Raw genomic sequence first — 16,269 nt, 5'->3', positions numbered from 1 at the left:
AATCATCTTTTGAGTTCTTAGTAATATGTGGGAAGGTGGAGAAGGTACATGTGTTTTATTTCCCTTAAGTAATTTTGAGAAAGATCACTAGAGTTGAGAAGAACAGGCAATTAGTTTCTCTACAAAATTAATTGAACAAGATGGCTGTAATTATATCTAATTGATTGTAATTTAATTAATAACAATTTAATAATACTAATTAGTGGATCATAACCATTGTTTTACAGCTTTTCAAAGATAACAGCTTGATGAGGCTATTAAACAATATTTTGACACAAATCAACCAATAGATGGCTAATCAGTAGCATCAAAAGGAAAATTTGAGATGAAATCAACATCAACATCATCAGAAACCTTCAATACAATTCCATTTCAAAACTTCGTACACATGATGTACCTATGAAGTACAAAGCTTCATTCACATTATGCAAATTGAGCCTTCTCCTAGCTCACTGGAGAAGGCTCAGTTTGCATCATTCTAGAATAGGAATTTCTGTTTAAATATTAACGTTAATGTTAAAAATCATTAAGTCAGTTCTACAACAATTTCATAATTTTATTTTGGCATAATGAAAATAGCCTGAAAATGGTAATAACAACAATAATAATGCCAATGTTTTAAAATTGGTCAAAAAGTTGAGACCAAAAATTGGAGGAAGAAACATCAATAACTTGCCTTATGCTGATGACATTGTCCTGATAGCTGTGCAAAGGATCTCCAAGTCCTAATAATGAAAGTTCAAGAGCAAAGTTGTGGGGGGGCGGAAACTAGATTTAAAGAGAAAGAACAAACTAATGACAACAGATTGAACAACCAGTCTTAGAATTGACAATGAAGGTATCTTTCTATTTGTTTGTTTTTCATTTTTGAATCATCCATCTGCCTCAAAGAGTGATTCTCTGTATAAATGGTGGATAGCTTCTTCCTTTTAGCATCAGCCATTAGCAGTAAAGGAACAAGCAATCAATACATGTGCCACAAGCTTGCACTTGGTGGAACAGCCTTGAAAGCCTTGGAAACGATATTCAAATGCTGTGATGCATCTATATTTACAAAGGTCAGAACTGTGCAGACTATGGTATTGCTTGTTACACTCTATGAAAGTTGGGCTTTGAAAAAGCAATGTAGGAACAGTATTGACAGTTTTGAACATTGATGTTGGAGAATACTCCTGAGAACACTGTAGACAGTCATGAAAACAAATGGATTATTGAATAAATTAACACAGAATTCTCAGACAAGGCACAAGTGACTGGGCTCAAATTATCTCACAATGGACACATTAGGCAAAGACCAGGCTCTCTAGAGAAGGTACTAATGTTGGGAAATGTGGAAGGAAAGAGAAGAGAGTGACCAACAGTTTGCTCGTCTCCCAAAAGTAAAGCGGTAAAGGAATCCCTGCAGATTTTTACTCCACTAGTTGTTGCTGATTATAGGGATGGTGCTCATCTCTGTTTCAGTGTCCATTGAGTCAGTGCTGCCCAAAAATGTTTCTGTGGTCAAGTAGCCATGACATCATGAAGCACTGTTACCTTTCCACCAAAGTGCTGCCTATTTAGCTGCTCGCATTTGCATGTTTTTGAACTACTAAGTTGACAGGAGCTAAGGCAAGGACGGGAGCTCACCCCATCACATGATGCTCAGGTCTTGAACCGGGGCTGTCGGCTTTCCAGCTGCCAAGCCCAGCATCATTGAGCCATTGTATCACCACCCCTCTCAAAAGTGGAAAGCTATTAATTAAAATCAGACCCATATTGCCACCATGAGTTATTCACATTTTTTCTACTAAAACTGAAGGTTGGGTTATTTGTATTTCTAAAGGCATATAGGAAGAACCCCTATAACTCAGTGGCTTAATTCATTTTTAGTATATAGAAAGTCCCAACTTCAGTAGAAAGCAGTCTCCATGAAAAATGACCCTAAATGATCATGAAGTAGCACTTTATATAAAAATAGAGCATTAAACTAGATGAACCCAAGCCCTGACTCAGTGGAATGCCACTTTGATGACCATTGCTAGTTTTGAGGAGCTCAGGAGCTCAAGTCACACTTATTGTATTAGCCCTTGTTAGCACTTGTGCTAATGTGCTATTTCCCATAACTTTCACTTGCAAATCTAGTGACAGCTGTGGTGGCAAAGGCCTAAACTCTTAACCTTCTATTTCTGGATGAGTGCAGTTCCATCCAAGAGTATCACCTGACTTTGTTTCTTTGGGGTTTTTTCCTATTTAAGTCATTTAAATGGCCACCTGATTGAAATGTGACACTGGGAAGTAAGAAAAAAAAATCAAAATCAACAAATCAAACAAAAAGCCGCAGATATTATTAAAACTATTAAAAATAGTTTTGATTCAGCTTTCTCATTATCTAATACACTACCATATTGCCCGGGTATAATTGTAGCTTGCTTTCCCTCATCCAGCTCATCATGAATTATAAGCAATGTTCAAAGGTGCTATTTATTTCTTAGATTGAGAGAGCAGCAGAACCAGGTGTTGTCAGCATATTGAAAGAACCCCATCCAAATCTCCCATCTCTACCCATTAAAATATTCAAACTGGAAGAATGTATAATGTTTAGAACAGGCAGTTTCCAAGGCTCCTCCCGGGAGTTTAGTACAACTCGCTACCAACAACTCACTGCCACCAACTCACCGCATGACAGCTCACTGCAGGACAACTCATTGCAGTGTGATATAACTGAGTGCAAGATAACTGTATTGCTGTCTGCCACTGTTATCGGTGTTGAATTGTCCCATGGTGATTTGGCTGTGTTGACTTGTCCTACAGAGAACATTGAGTTATCCCACATTGAATTGTCTCATGGTGATTGGTGAATTATCCCATATTCAATTTTCTCAGTGAGTTGTCCCATGACGTGTTGGCCACAAAAGTTGTCTCACCGTCAGTTGGCCATGGTGAGGTACAGGGGTAAAATGCTCCCGGTTCAGACCGGCTCGGGCGAGTAGGTAGCGATAGCAGTGGGCAGTTCGAGAACTGGTAGCAAAAATCCCTGCCCCTGCCCCCCATGCTCAGCTGAGCTGTGCGATCATCAGAGCCTTTTTTTTTCTTTTAAATGGCTCTAACGAGCCAAGCTCTGACGATCCCAGCTGAGTTGCCTGCCAATCAGGCAACTCATCTTGGATCGTCAGAGCCATTTAAAAGAAAAAAACTTTTTTTCTTTTAAGTGGCATTGACGATCCAAGCTCTGACGATCCCAGCTGAGTTGCCTGCTAATCAGGTAACTCAGCTTGGATCGCCAGAGCCATTGAAAAGAAAAAAAAACTTTTTTTTCTTTTAAATGGCATTGACGATCCCAGCTGAGTTGCCTGCTAATCAGGCAATTCAGCTTGTATCATCAGAGCCTTTTGAAAGCATTTTTTACATGGTTTTACATGTAAAAAATGGTTTTAAAAGTTAAAAAAAAATTGGCCACACCTACCCAGTCACATTACCCCCCCCCCACCAAGCCATGCCCACAAAACCGGTAGTAACAAATTTTAGATTTCACTCCTGGTGAGGTGTCCCATTCTGCTGCCCGGTGATTCGCTTCAATGAATCTGGATGAATCTGTACAACCATGTTTGGGATAAATAATGAAAGTTGGACATAACAAATGATTCAGCTTCCCTTCCTCAACATCTTGATAGTGGCAGTGTTATACAATACAAAACAAGTCATGCAAACATAATAGAGTCAGAGAAATAAGTCGTCTTCATTATAACTGCTGCTATAGAGTGGAGTCACAAATAATCCTTAAGAAGGGTTCTACACTTCTGGTCCCTCATGGACATTTAGAGAGAAATCAAGTTGATTGTGTTTTTTTAAAAAATATTTATTTAAATGCACATATGTGCAGAGGCAAACACATTATAGCAGAATGAAACAGCTTGACAGCTATATCTACTCTCTAATATGTGGACAAACATGCTATTTCTAATAATCATACAGATTATTTCTTTGTATCTATTTTTATTTATATACTGAAAGATGGCGATTGGGAAAATGATTGTTTTGATTATGAATCTAAAATGCAAAAAAAGTCCCAAGTTGATTGAGAACATAAGAACACTATTGTACAAAAGAAATCAAGCTGATTGTTGACTCTAGTCTAAAGTAGTGAAAATAATTGATCTGTGTATATGGAGTTCTTCACCATTTGCAGTACAATTCTCCACTCAAACAAGCATACCCGCAATCAGTTATATCTATCAGCATATTCAAATTCATATTTAAATATTATTTAAATGCAGATTTACATATTTTTTTTTAAAAAAATAGTTTAATATACCAGTAGAAACAGATTTATGAACATATATATGTGAAAATAATATAAGTCAGCAAGAAAGACTGATTCTTTCAATGCTAGGCATTTCACCGCAGATCTGATAACATGCATTATTTAAACTGAAAGAGAAATCTAATTTATGTGTTACTTGAGCTAGGAAATGTGCAGTGACATAAAAATTCTTTTGAACCTTCTAAATATATAAAGTCAGGAAAAGGCCATACTGGCGCTCTAAAAAGTATAGAAAGATATGCCCAAAGAATGTTCAATTACACAAGTAATAAATTTTCATAGTGACTGATGAAATATTAATACCAGGGACAACAATGATTAATGTACTCCAATGATGAAATAATGGACTATTATTGCTCCAATATTGTGGGTGATGAATAATTTTTACAGATTGTAGATAGTATGGTTTTTTTTTAAAAAAATCCTATTGACATTAGCATTTCAATTTAATTAAAATTATAGCCACTTGGGTTCTTTTAAGATTGATGGTTATGATGATCACAGCTAATAATATTACAAATGACTTCAATGGCACCAAACAATGGATTGGAAATAAATGCCATATTTGTCTACAATTATGATAGAGAGTGACCAGTGCATTCAGGAAACAGGACCACATTCTTTCAGAGTCCAAAAGAGTGAGAAATGTTGTTCTTAGTAAGAGTAACATTTAACGAGCTTGGCAGGAAAGGCAATCTGATGTTTCATTATCTTTTAAATGATTTTGCCATAGAGTCTAAAATATATTGTCAGTACTTGCTGACAAATGCCATTAAATAGGACATCACACACATGAGTTTGGAGATGCTTGCAAATGTTTTTGTTATGCTAAGTCACCCTTTCTCCCTATGGCGTATTAGCAGATCATCTGACCTTTCTATCCATCCAATTTTGAATGGCCCTGGGCGCTGAATACAGCTCCATTTGGACAGATCTCATCATCCAGGTTATAATTAGAAGGCCAATGTTTAATTATTATATTTATGGGAAGCACAAAAGATGAAGCTACACAATTACTGTTAGGGCACAGTTATTAGCGGCTTAACCCACAAGAGCGCTTGAATTATTGTGCATACATTTCAGGACTGAATGAAGAGAAGGAGGACGCCATCACTGAGCCCACAAAAATAAAACACCCTATTCAATGAGTGTAGAAGAAGCTTGATGGGATACTTATGCTAGACATGAACTACCGGGCAGTAGTATCTGCTGCAAATGTTAAAGAATAATTTCTGAAGATTGTTATTTTAATTTATCCTCTCTTAGAAATGTTTAATCCAACCTTATCAGAGGGTACAAAACTACACAAGCACAAGGTGAAAAACTGGTCACCGGAATCCTGAATTGTTAACATCTTGTCCTACCAACAGAAAGCCCAAGGAAACAATTCCAGAATATTACTTGCTTGTAGGCAAATGCATACATAACAGCTGTTATGCTGAAAACATCTCAGACAAATTGCTGTATCTTTTATCAAGTAGCAGTGGCCTGAAGCCAATATTTGGCTGTAAATCCCAGTATACATGACCTGCCTAGGCAGCTCTGCTTCATTTCTAGCAGCAAAGTGCAAAAAGAAAAAAAGAAAAAAGGTTGTTTCCCTCTCCTGTGCCCACTTTGTCTCACTCCACATCCTTGATGTATGTTCTTGATTGATGTCCTCCAGCTTTTTTGCCTCCGCCATCTCACATCTTTCTTCCTTTTGTGCATGCACAGAGCAGGTGGCTTTACACCTGCTTCTCCCTCCCTCGTTCTTATTATTCTTCTAGATCTCCAATTCTGTCTCTGATGCTGCTGCCCCTTCTCTCAATCCTTGTTTATTCTGTTCTTCAGCCCAAAACAGTTCTTTGAAAGATCAGCATAGATGCGAGGTTATGGAGAAGGAAGAAAACTAACTCAAGCACTATTTCTTAAATGACAAAAATGCACATTTTGAACATGGGTTCAGATTGTTTCCAGAAGAGAAGGAACTAGATATTCCTGGTTCCATCTCTCCTTTTTTTTGCAGCCTGATGGTTGATGGAAGAAGGGATACTGTATAATGAAGCTGATCCCTCAGCAGAACTGATGGAATAGCTTGCTTCACTTCTTTCTTTCTGTCTTTTCTTTCAAGAGATCTTTGATAAGTTGGTCCAGATGTTATCAGTGCACATTCAGTCACATAAGATCTCAATATCTGGAGAAGATCTTAAGGAATCCCTAAAGTATTTATTTATATCTACATATATGGATAGATTTCTATAATGCCTTACTTCGATTAACAAATGGATTGTTATATTTTTATTTTGTTCACCTCCCCACATTTCTCTGGATAAATGGGCAACCATACAAGATAGACAGTCAGATATGCTCTTTTAAAATACCTTATACAAGTCAATACCTTATATAAGCGTAAGGTATTATGCAAACACATTCAAAGTGGTTTCAGTTAATTCCCAGCTGTCTTTTCCCCGCTTCTAATTTATTCCATAAAATCTTCCATTTCCTCTGCTTTGTTTTGACAAAGATGTTCCTTGGAAATGATCAGTTTAGAATTACATATTAATTTGTGCACAGGGCTAAAATAAGCAATGGCTAGGTCAAAGTAAAAGTAAGTGGTACCATCAATTATTCATCTTTAACATACTGTACACCCTTTTCTTTCTGACTTCTCTCCCTTTCTTTCTGACATCAGCATTGCCAACTGTCTGATTTGCAAATCATTCCCAAACTAACCCATATTCCTCCTCCTCTTGATTTATCCTCTTCTTCTGCGATTCCAACATCTATTCTGCATGGTATTTTCATCCCCTAGAACAGGGTGGGCCAAGCTGGCTCAGGAATTCTGGGAGCTGAAGTCCACAGATTGTAAAAGAGCCACATTTGTGCACTCCTGCCCTAGAAGAAATCATTTCACAAATGGCAAACCAAGCATTTGTCTTCTGAGAAGCCCCAAAAGCCTCCTCTTATCCATGGGTACAGTTCAGCTTTGCAGTTGGCTTGGTTGATCAGTGGCAACAAACCAAGAGGACGGTCTTGTTAACAAAGCTGTCTTTCAGAATTTTTCTTCGAGTTGGGTCAATTTCATTTTATTTCATTTTTCATTTTATTAAATTTGTATACCGCCCTACTCCCGAAGGACTCAGGGCGGTGAACAGCCATAAAAGAAAACATATAAATACAAAATTTAAAATAGAGATAAAACAAATTAAATAAATTTGGCTGAACCATATTTAAAACCCCAATAATTTAAAACCAAATTTAAAATTCCCATTTAAAAGAGGAAAATTGAAATGGAAATCAGAAGTGGGGGCACAGCAAGCTGTTTCTCCAGTGGAAAATAGCAGGTGGTTTCAAAGACAAGTTGGAACAAAAGGAACATGAGTGAGAGACATTGATTCCACCTCCAGTTTTTTCAAAGATGAGTAGAAGTTTGATCTGGTTGGCATCTCCTGTTTGTGTTGTACGATTGGTGAGGGCTGATTTATTAGCAGAAGAATGTGATCATTATGTGATAGGGTACACAAGCTTATCTCCATTTCTTAGATCCCTTTAGCTTAAGAAATAATGTATTCTCCGAGATCTGAATAACTAAGTATTTCAAAATATTTTTAAAAGGTTACCAACTGTTCAGTGATAACCTCTATTGGTTGTTGACAAAACATGATCCAAAATATTTATTAAGTATGAGTGGAGCCAAATGGAAAGATTCAGAATCAGAATGTATGGTGAACAAGGACATTTAAGCTTTAAATCTTAATGAGTCTAACAAATTAGCAGAAGTCCATTGCTTTAGTTATTTTACTTTGGCATATTTCTGAATGATTTTTACGTGAAGTACTTTGAGCAAAAGGACGCTTTATCAATTTGCAGCCTTAGAAATAGTAATAACAAATCAGATGGCATGTTTTCCATTGTAACAAAATACTTTAAACTGTAAATTATTTTTTACTCTTTTGTAATATAAAATTGCGACAATAATGGTAGATTAACTTCATATTTTAGAAAAGCTGCTCAAAACAAGAGAAAAGGAGTGTGTGTGTGTTTTACAGTCATTTTCTCAGTCACCTTTAAATTGCTATTAATTTAGAGGTGGTATATCAAAGAATATCCATCCTTTTATGGACATATTGTAATGAGTTTGTCAAGGAACTCTTTCAGATTATTGAGCTCACTTTTAAAACTTGTCTTTCCTTCTCCTCCTTCCAAATATATGTAGGCAAGATCTGGAAACACGTGAGGCTGTCATGACTATCCCGGGAATTACTATGAAAAGGTCCAGAATCGGCAATCCCTGGTCATCTCTCATTGGGCAGCCAACAGGACCAATATTTATAGGTGGCCTACCACATCACTATGCAACAAAGCAGGTAAGAGATTTAATCTTGTGCTACACCTGGAGTGCCTTATATTTAAAAAGATGGACACTCTTGTAGCAATAAGTTAAGGTCCATTTGTAGGATGGCATTTGTACCATAGACAGTGTGAATTTACTAATAGGAGGGTAAATACACCCTTGAGCTTATCTTGACTCCTGGTAACTACGTTTACAGAACTATAATATAGAAGCAGTTTGGGATCTCCCCTGGGATAGTTTTCAACTTTTCAACATCTAGTTTACAGTCCTACTATTCTTGGTGGTCTTCTTTCCAAAATTAATGAGCTCCTACTCTGCTTAGCTTCCAAGGCCACTGAAAGTAGATGAGGTTCTTGTTTCTTGTTCTTTTTTCGTGTTGACCTATCCTCATGCTTTCTTTGAAATTGATTGACTTACACATTCTTTTCACTATTATGAGCTACCCTGAATCTCCATTCAAGTGCACATTTGAATAGCAGGATGAAATATTGATAATAAATAAATAAATAAATAAATAAATAAATAAATAAATAAATAAATAAATAAATAAATAAATAAATAAATGGAAATACTTCATGAAAAAAGGACATAGGATAAACATCCATATTTCCTATTTGAAATTAACATGGACGATTTAGCTTTCACCCTACAGTTCATCTGGCTTGCATTTCTTTTATATATGGTTCAGACTAAAGGAGTCCATAGACTGTGGCATCTGCAGGTTCCGAAGCTTTTGTCAAAATGATGAAAAAGTCAGGCCATACAGTGCAGGCTCCGTCGCTTTGCTATTACAATGCCTGCATGAAAGAGACAAGGCTTTATCATGACAACACAGTGCTGCTTTCATTATCTAGGCCCCCTCCCTCCTAGAAGAAAAAGGAAGGAAGGGGAGAGGGAGGGTGGGAGGGAGGGAGGGAGAGAAGAAAGGTTCTATATGATTTCATAAAACATTGTAGGATAGAAAAATTATCAAGATGTGTTCTAGAGTACATATAGATAGTTCTCGATCTCCGACCCCAATTGGGACCGGGATTGCTGTTATAAATCAATGCAGTTGTAAACCACAATGTCACATGACCGCACCAACTAATGATGGCAATCCCAGCACTCCTCATTGTGGTCATTAGCCAAGAATATGGATTGTTAAGTGAGTACCCACCCTAATCCTTTCCAGCCTTGAACCTCATTAAGGTGAAGGACTGCCTTCAACTCCCCTCACCCATCCATCTCTCCCTTATCTATGTCCTTTTGGCCTCCCTGCCCCCTGCTTTAGGGGGCAGTAAGCAGACCCAGAACCACACAACTCTTTCAGAACCACACAACATATTTCAAATGATACAATTGAAATATGTTTAAGCCCACCCACCCTCATCCCCAAATGAACACATTGGTCAGACAACAGAAGAACAGGGGAATGTCTGAGCAGAAAATCTTTAGCATATTCCATCTGCAGACTCAATATCTGAAATGCATAGAATGCGTGCTCACCTGGTGTGCTAAACTACACAAGTAATGTGCTGTTAAAAACAAAAGCAAACTGCTTTTAGTGTTTGAGATAGATTTAGGGGGGACAGAGACAGCAAGGGAGAGTCAGAGAGAGCAAACCCTTTCCTTTATTGGAGAAGGATATGGGTTGGCCACTGACATCACTACAGTTTTAAAGAAATTAAATCATTCTATAATATAGAAGGAAACAATGGGGGAGAGCAGGATGGTCAAGGACACAGTAGGAATCTTCTGAATTGCATTACTTTAAAAGCATTGTGTTTGTTTTACCTCCTGATTAACCTATCTGGAGCAGTAATAAGGGCAATAAGCCTGCAGCTTCTCCGCAAAGCAGGCCTAGGTTTTAATTCCTGCAAAGATCTGTGAGCTTAATTTAATTTAATTTAACTGATGGGAATTTAATTCCTGGAGAACTTCAGCTTCAGCGTGTGAGTTTTCATGATGCAGCTTTACTGGACTAAAACAAGTCAGAAATTTTATTACAAGTCATAATACTGGTTGATCGTACAGAAAGAAAAACTTTGCAAATATATACATTGAAACAAATGGCACTAACAACAACCATCAAATGTGCTCCTCTTTTTTCTCCTACATGAATAATCAGTGGTTGCTTTGATTTTTTTACAATGATATTTATTTTTAAAACCCTTTTTAAAAAAGACCAAACATTTAAAAAGACTTAAGTTTCTTTTCACCATGCCTTCTCCTCACATATTTCTGAATTGATATAAAAATGTGATTCAGTAACACTAGTTCATGATGGAGACATGGAGAGGCAAAAGGGGAGGGAGAGAGGGAGGGAGAGAGAGGGGGGGATTGGATAGAAAGATATGTGTTTAGTTTCCTAGCAACCACCCACATCAAGATTTTGTTTGCTGCTTTCACCATTCCTTGCACGCCTTACAGAACTGACTGACTATTTATTTAACACAAAACTTGTATTCTGTATATGTATTATTAGGTTCCCATATATGAATTAAAATGCCACAATTGCACAGTTAATAAACAATAAACAACGCATAAAGAACAAATTAAAATGGAGACAGGCTCAATACATACAACCCAAAATCAATACAGAGCAAATTTTATCAGAATAAAAAACATCTTCACATTGCCTCTGAAAACTGTAAAGCATAGTTTATTTTCCACCAGTGCTTCTGCTAATATTTATCTTTCAAACCATTGTGCTGTTATGATAGATGGATAAGAATTGTTTCATCAGATATAAAACATGGGTTATTTTGGCAACTACTTTATGTAGTGGTTTATATCTTATTGCATGAGTGAGTGATCTATTGTTTCTTCTGCTTTGCATAATCTGCACTTTGAATCATTTGATAATTTTTCAGTTCTGGCCATAGTTGCGCATTAGTTTGAAAACCTTGCTCTTGAGCAGCCAAAATCTAGCCTTCAGTTTCTTTTTTAAATGTTCCAGTTGTAAGACATTGCCAAGTTTTATTTGTATTCACTTTACATTTTACCAGTTATTAATCAGTCACTAATATTTCCTTTATGTAATATTTCATTAAACTATTTAGCTGTAATTGGACAAAAAGTAGTCATGCAACTGATTATTTCCAGAAGTTCAGTTTTTAATCCTTTTCACTCAATTGTAACCAGTTCTGCTGTTATGATTAGTTCTTCCATTTACTTACTTACTTACTTACTTACTTACTTACTTACTTACTTACTTACTTACTAAAGTCATCTTCAAATTCTTTTATCCATCCTTATTAGGCTTCTCTTGATTCTTACATTTTTTTTGTTTTTTGCTCTTTCATGTTCTTTAAATTACTTGCATCTGATTTTACTTTCTTGGCTCCAGTCTGATCTTCCACTTTGGGATTAAATATGATTTTGCTTTTGGTTTTCTAATTTTGTTACCAAGTTCTTTTGTAACCACCAATGCTGTACTGTAGGCAAATCAACTGGAGTGTTCAATGGATGTTATTTTAATCCTTACAAGCATCCTTTATTGTAGATGTCAGGTCTTTTTTGGGCACTATTTTCAATGCTGGCAGTCTTTGCTTTCTGCTAGTAATTCTGCATATTGTTATCTGAGTTTCATCTGTTCTACTATTCATTTTCACAATTTTTCTGAATCTCTTCCAGACCTGCATCCCTGAATAGCTTATTTTTGGTAATGAATCTTCTTTGATCTGCTAATAATTGCTTGGTAGTATTTGAGTCTGAATAAATTCTTTTCCACAGTTCAAACATTTGCTTTAAGTTAGCCCTGCTTCATAATAGCAGGCTATAATGGTGAGATTTTCAAACACAATATACTTTTGTCTTGTCTGTGGTTATAATCCCTTTGATAAACCTACAAGGCTAAACCCTGGTTGCACAGCCATAGCTGCTGAGTCCCATTGTCCATTTGTTGACAGATGCCCAGAACTCTAACTTTTGATATAGTCCTTGTTGATCTGGGCAATGATTGAGCCATTGTAGGATTCTTTTTTTGATTTCTCACCATATTAAATGGGTTGATTGATACACTTAGTCTAGCTCTTCCATTAAGACCTGTCTGGCATGGATGACTCTTCTGATAGACTACACTGTCTCCAGCAGAACTCTCAAACTCATCCAAGCATCATCATCCTCCATCACAAGGGGGTATTCATGGAGAAGATTATTATTACATAATGTATCATATTATTATACAGAATTGTTTTAAGGTGCTTCAGAAGATAGAACAAGTATCAATGGGTTTAAATTAAAAGGAAGTAGATTTCAGCTGGATATCTGGGACATTTCTTAATGCGAAGAAAACTGTTCAGCAATGAGCAGAGTATTTCAGGAGGTAGTGAACTCTGCTGAAGCTGTAACAAAGGCCGGATGGCCAAGTGTCAGGAACATTGTGAGGTGGGATCCTACGGCCAGAATACACAGCAGAACATGTAAACTCTCTTAAGAAAGCAGGAACCTGAAGATGTTTACCAGAAGTTATCATCTTGGATACCAGACTCAGTGGGAAGTCACCTAATCACAATCTCCTCTGTTATCTGCAGATGTATTAAATTATAATAGCAAAAGCAACAGCACATACACTTAGATACCATTTTGTAGTGCTTTTACAGCTCTCTCCAATCAGTTTGCAGAGTCAGCATATTGCACCAAACAACTCAGCTCCTCATTTTACCGACCTCGGAAGGATGGAAGGCTGAGTCAACCTTGAGCTGGGTGAGATTTGAACTGCTGGCAGTCAGCAGTTAGCCTGCAAAACTGCATTTTAACCACTGCGCTATGGTTCTTATAACAGTATCTACATTTGCCTATTTCTGTAAACATTAATATATGCATTTGGGGGCAAACCAATATCATTTTAATCTGGGTCCCCCCCCCTCCCTGGTAATACATTGTCTCCCCGCTGGAATAATATGTAAGCAGCAATCTTAATATTTTATTTTATTTATTTTTATTGGTTCAATTTATATGCCACCCTTTTCCGGAGACTCAGGGCAGCTTACAATGCATTAAGCAATAGCCTTCATACTTATATACTTATATACCTTATATACCTGCTTAATAGGGCTTTCGCCCCCCCCCCCAAGCAGTGTTCTTTTTTTATATACAAAGTCAGCTTATTGCCCCCACAAACCGGGTCCTCATTTTACCTGCCTCGAAAGGATGGAAGGTTGAGTCAACCTTGAGCTTGGTGAGATTTGAACTTGCAGTAATTGCAGGCAGCTGGTGTTACTTAACAGTGCTTTAGTCTGCTGCACCACCAAGGCTCATAATAAAGTCCTTCCTTAGTATTCACTGGAGATATCTGCTATTCTCCCCCTCTTTCTATAGAAAATTTCTATCACCTCATCACAGTAGGGTTTTTTTTTCTCTCTCTGATGAAAGCATTATGGAGTTAGTTTCATTATGAAGTTTAATTACACTAAGGAGTGGAGGGTTTATAGAAAGAAAGAATATTAAATAATGACAGTTGACATCTTCAGTGTTGTAATAATAATAAGCCCAGAAATATAAATTACTGCAGCAATTACAGAAGCACAAATAACACCATTAATGCAATCAACTGTTGGTGTATGTATTTGACAACAACCTTTAATCTTCCTTCAAGTGAACCTATTTTACATTCTCCACAGCAAAATGCAACCTAATTAAGCAATTAATGATACTTTAGTTACCAGCCAGGTAATTGCACTGAAATTTCAGAATTCAGAAATAAGACATTATTTATTTTAAGCTTTTTTTCCCCCACTGCATCCTGTGTTACAGCTTAATTTGCACCTATACTTCAGTGTTGTTGTTTTTTTCAAATGGCTATAACACCGCCTTCAGATAGTCAAGTAAATGTGTTTTCAAATCGAAGTTGCTCTTAAAACTTTGCAAGAATGCTTCTTCAAATTTAGCAACCGTCTTAAGAACCACTCTAGATGTTATTTCCCTTCTAGGGAGGCAGAGAAATAATTTGTCTTCTGGATGTGTTTATAAGGAGGAACTATTTGAAAACTGATTTCCCCATTTTTAGACCAGATCGAATGATGATTTCCAAGCTATCCACCTCATCTGGAGACTTCATCTGAAATAACCCATGTGACTGGTGTAAACAGATTCCTCTCCCCCACCTTCTCCAGTCCTATGCTGCAAACAGCTGGAGTTTGCAAATTACAACCAATATCAGAAAAGCACACAGTTGGAGAAGGCTCTCCTTAATTCATCACAAATTGTCCAATATTTGCAAACATGCAATTGCAGAATAGAAGAACATAGAAGCTGCAAGGAAAGTGTTTACTGTTTAATTCAAAATGATGTGAAATGGGGCATTTTATTCACAGCCTCTTGTTCCACACCGACCTATTAAGAAAATTGTATCACAAGGCTGGGTGACCGAATGCCTCTTTTGCCTTCAAAACACAACCTGTGCTCTCTTGAATCCATTTTTTAACCCAACCTGCTCCACTGCAAAGCAATCTACAGTATTCTATATCGATGGAGAATGAGAACCAGAGTGTCACAGGAGCTCAAGCATTGGACAAAGACCAGGAGATCCACTTCTAACTAAATCTTCCATAAACCATAGAAATTCATTTGGTGACTTTAGGTCAACTTCCCCCTCAACCCCTCCCTCCCAGTCTTACCTGCCTCCCAGGATTCTTCTTGTGGGAATAACATGGATATTCTCAGTTAAGTCGGGGCAAGATCATACAACATCATGGGATTTTTCTCATCACTTAATATTTTTGTACAGGAATCTTGAACAGGCTCCTTGTACCTAGAATTCCTGTTTCACCAGTTTAGAACTCATGCCAAAATAATAAACAACAGGTAGTCCTCGACCTACAACAGTTCATTTAGTGACCATTCAAAGTTACAACGGCACTGAAAAAAGTGACTTAAGACCATTTTTGTCAGAGTGTGTACAGCGTGACTGCTATTTTGAGACAACCCAGGAGCAAAATACAGTACACAGAGGTTTTGTCTTTACAAACAGTGGTTCATATACAAGTTATATACAGTATATATTTATACATACATGTGCTAAGCAAAGCCAGGCAAGCAATCAGTCTTCTTCAACTCTACATGGAGAACTACAGTGCAGATACAGTATATGCGACAAGGAGAGAGAGTGATACACGAGGAGAGAGATATGCCCTCTCATGGCCTTCTTTATATAGACAGCTTCTTAAAGGGCAATAACCCTGCTGACTCATCCTCAGTCTTAAAGGTGCTGGTCAGCTTTAAATCTTCATTATCCTGACAGTTTTTCATGCTTGTGACTTTTGTAACATCCCCATGATAGCAAGAGCAGACTTATATATCACTTCACAGTGCTTTACAGCCCTCTCTAAGCGGTTTACAGAGTCAGCATATTGCCCCCAACCAACTGGGTCCTCATTCCCAATGACCATGTAAACAAAATTCAGATGTTTAGCAATTGACTCATACTTATGACCGTTGTTGTGTCCCAAGGTCATGTGATCCGTTTTTGTGACCCTCTGACAAGCCAAGTTCACTTAACTGTGTTACTAACTTATCCACTGCAGTAATTCACTTAACTGTGGCAAGAAAGTTAAGTGAAAGTTAAGTGAATTACGTGAGAATGGCTGATGGTCAGATTCCGAAAGATCTCCTGTATGGAGAATTAATGCAGGGAAAGTGCCTCAGAGGGAGA

At 37.2% G+C, this 16,269-nt stretch overlaps 1 protein-coding gene across 1 annotated transcript in view; it reads left to right on the top strand.

The window, feature by feature from the left end:
- EYS (EGF-like photoreceptor maintenance factor) overlaps nucleotides 1-16,269 on the top strand; it is a 765,120-nt gene that overhangs the window by 509,422 nt on the left and 239,429 nt on the right. Inside the window, exon 31 of the mRNA XM_087882471.1 lies at nucleotides 8,496-8,646. Coding sequence (XP_087738597.1) covers nucleotides 8,496-8,646 — 151 coding nt within the window. The remainder of the gene's footprint in view (nucleotides 1-8,495; nucleotides 8,647-16,269) is intronic.

This window comes from Pantherophis guttatus, chromosome 1 (genome assembly GCF_059756535.1).
Source record: "Pantherophis guttatus breed Tessera chromosome 1, ASM5975653v1, whole genome shotgun sequence".
Taxonomy (NCBI): domain Eukaryota; kingdom Metazoa; phylum Chordata; class Lepidosauria; order Squamata; family Colubridae; genus Pantherophis; species Pantherophis guttatus.
This window is presented reverse-complemented; position numbering and strand designations above follow the sequence as displayed.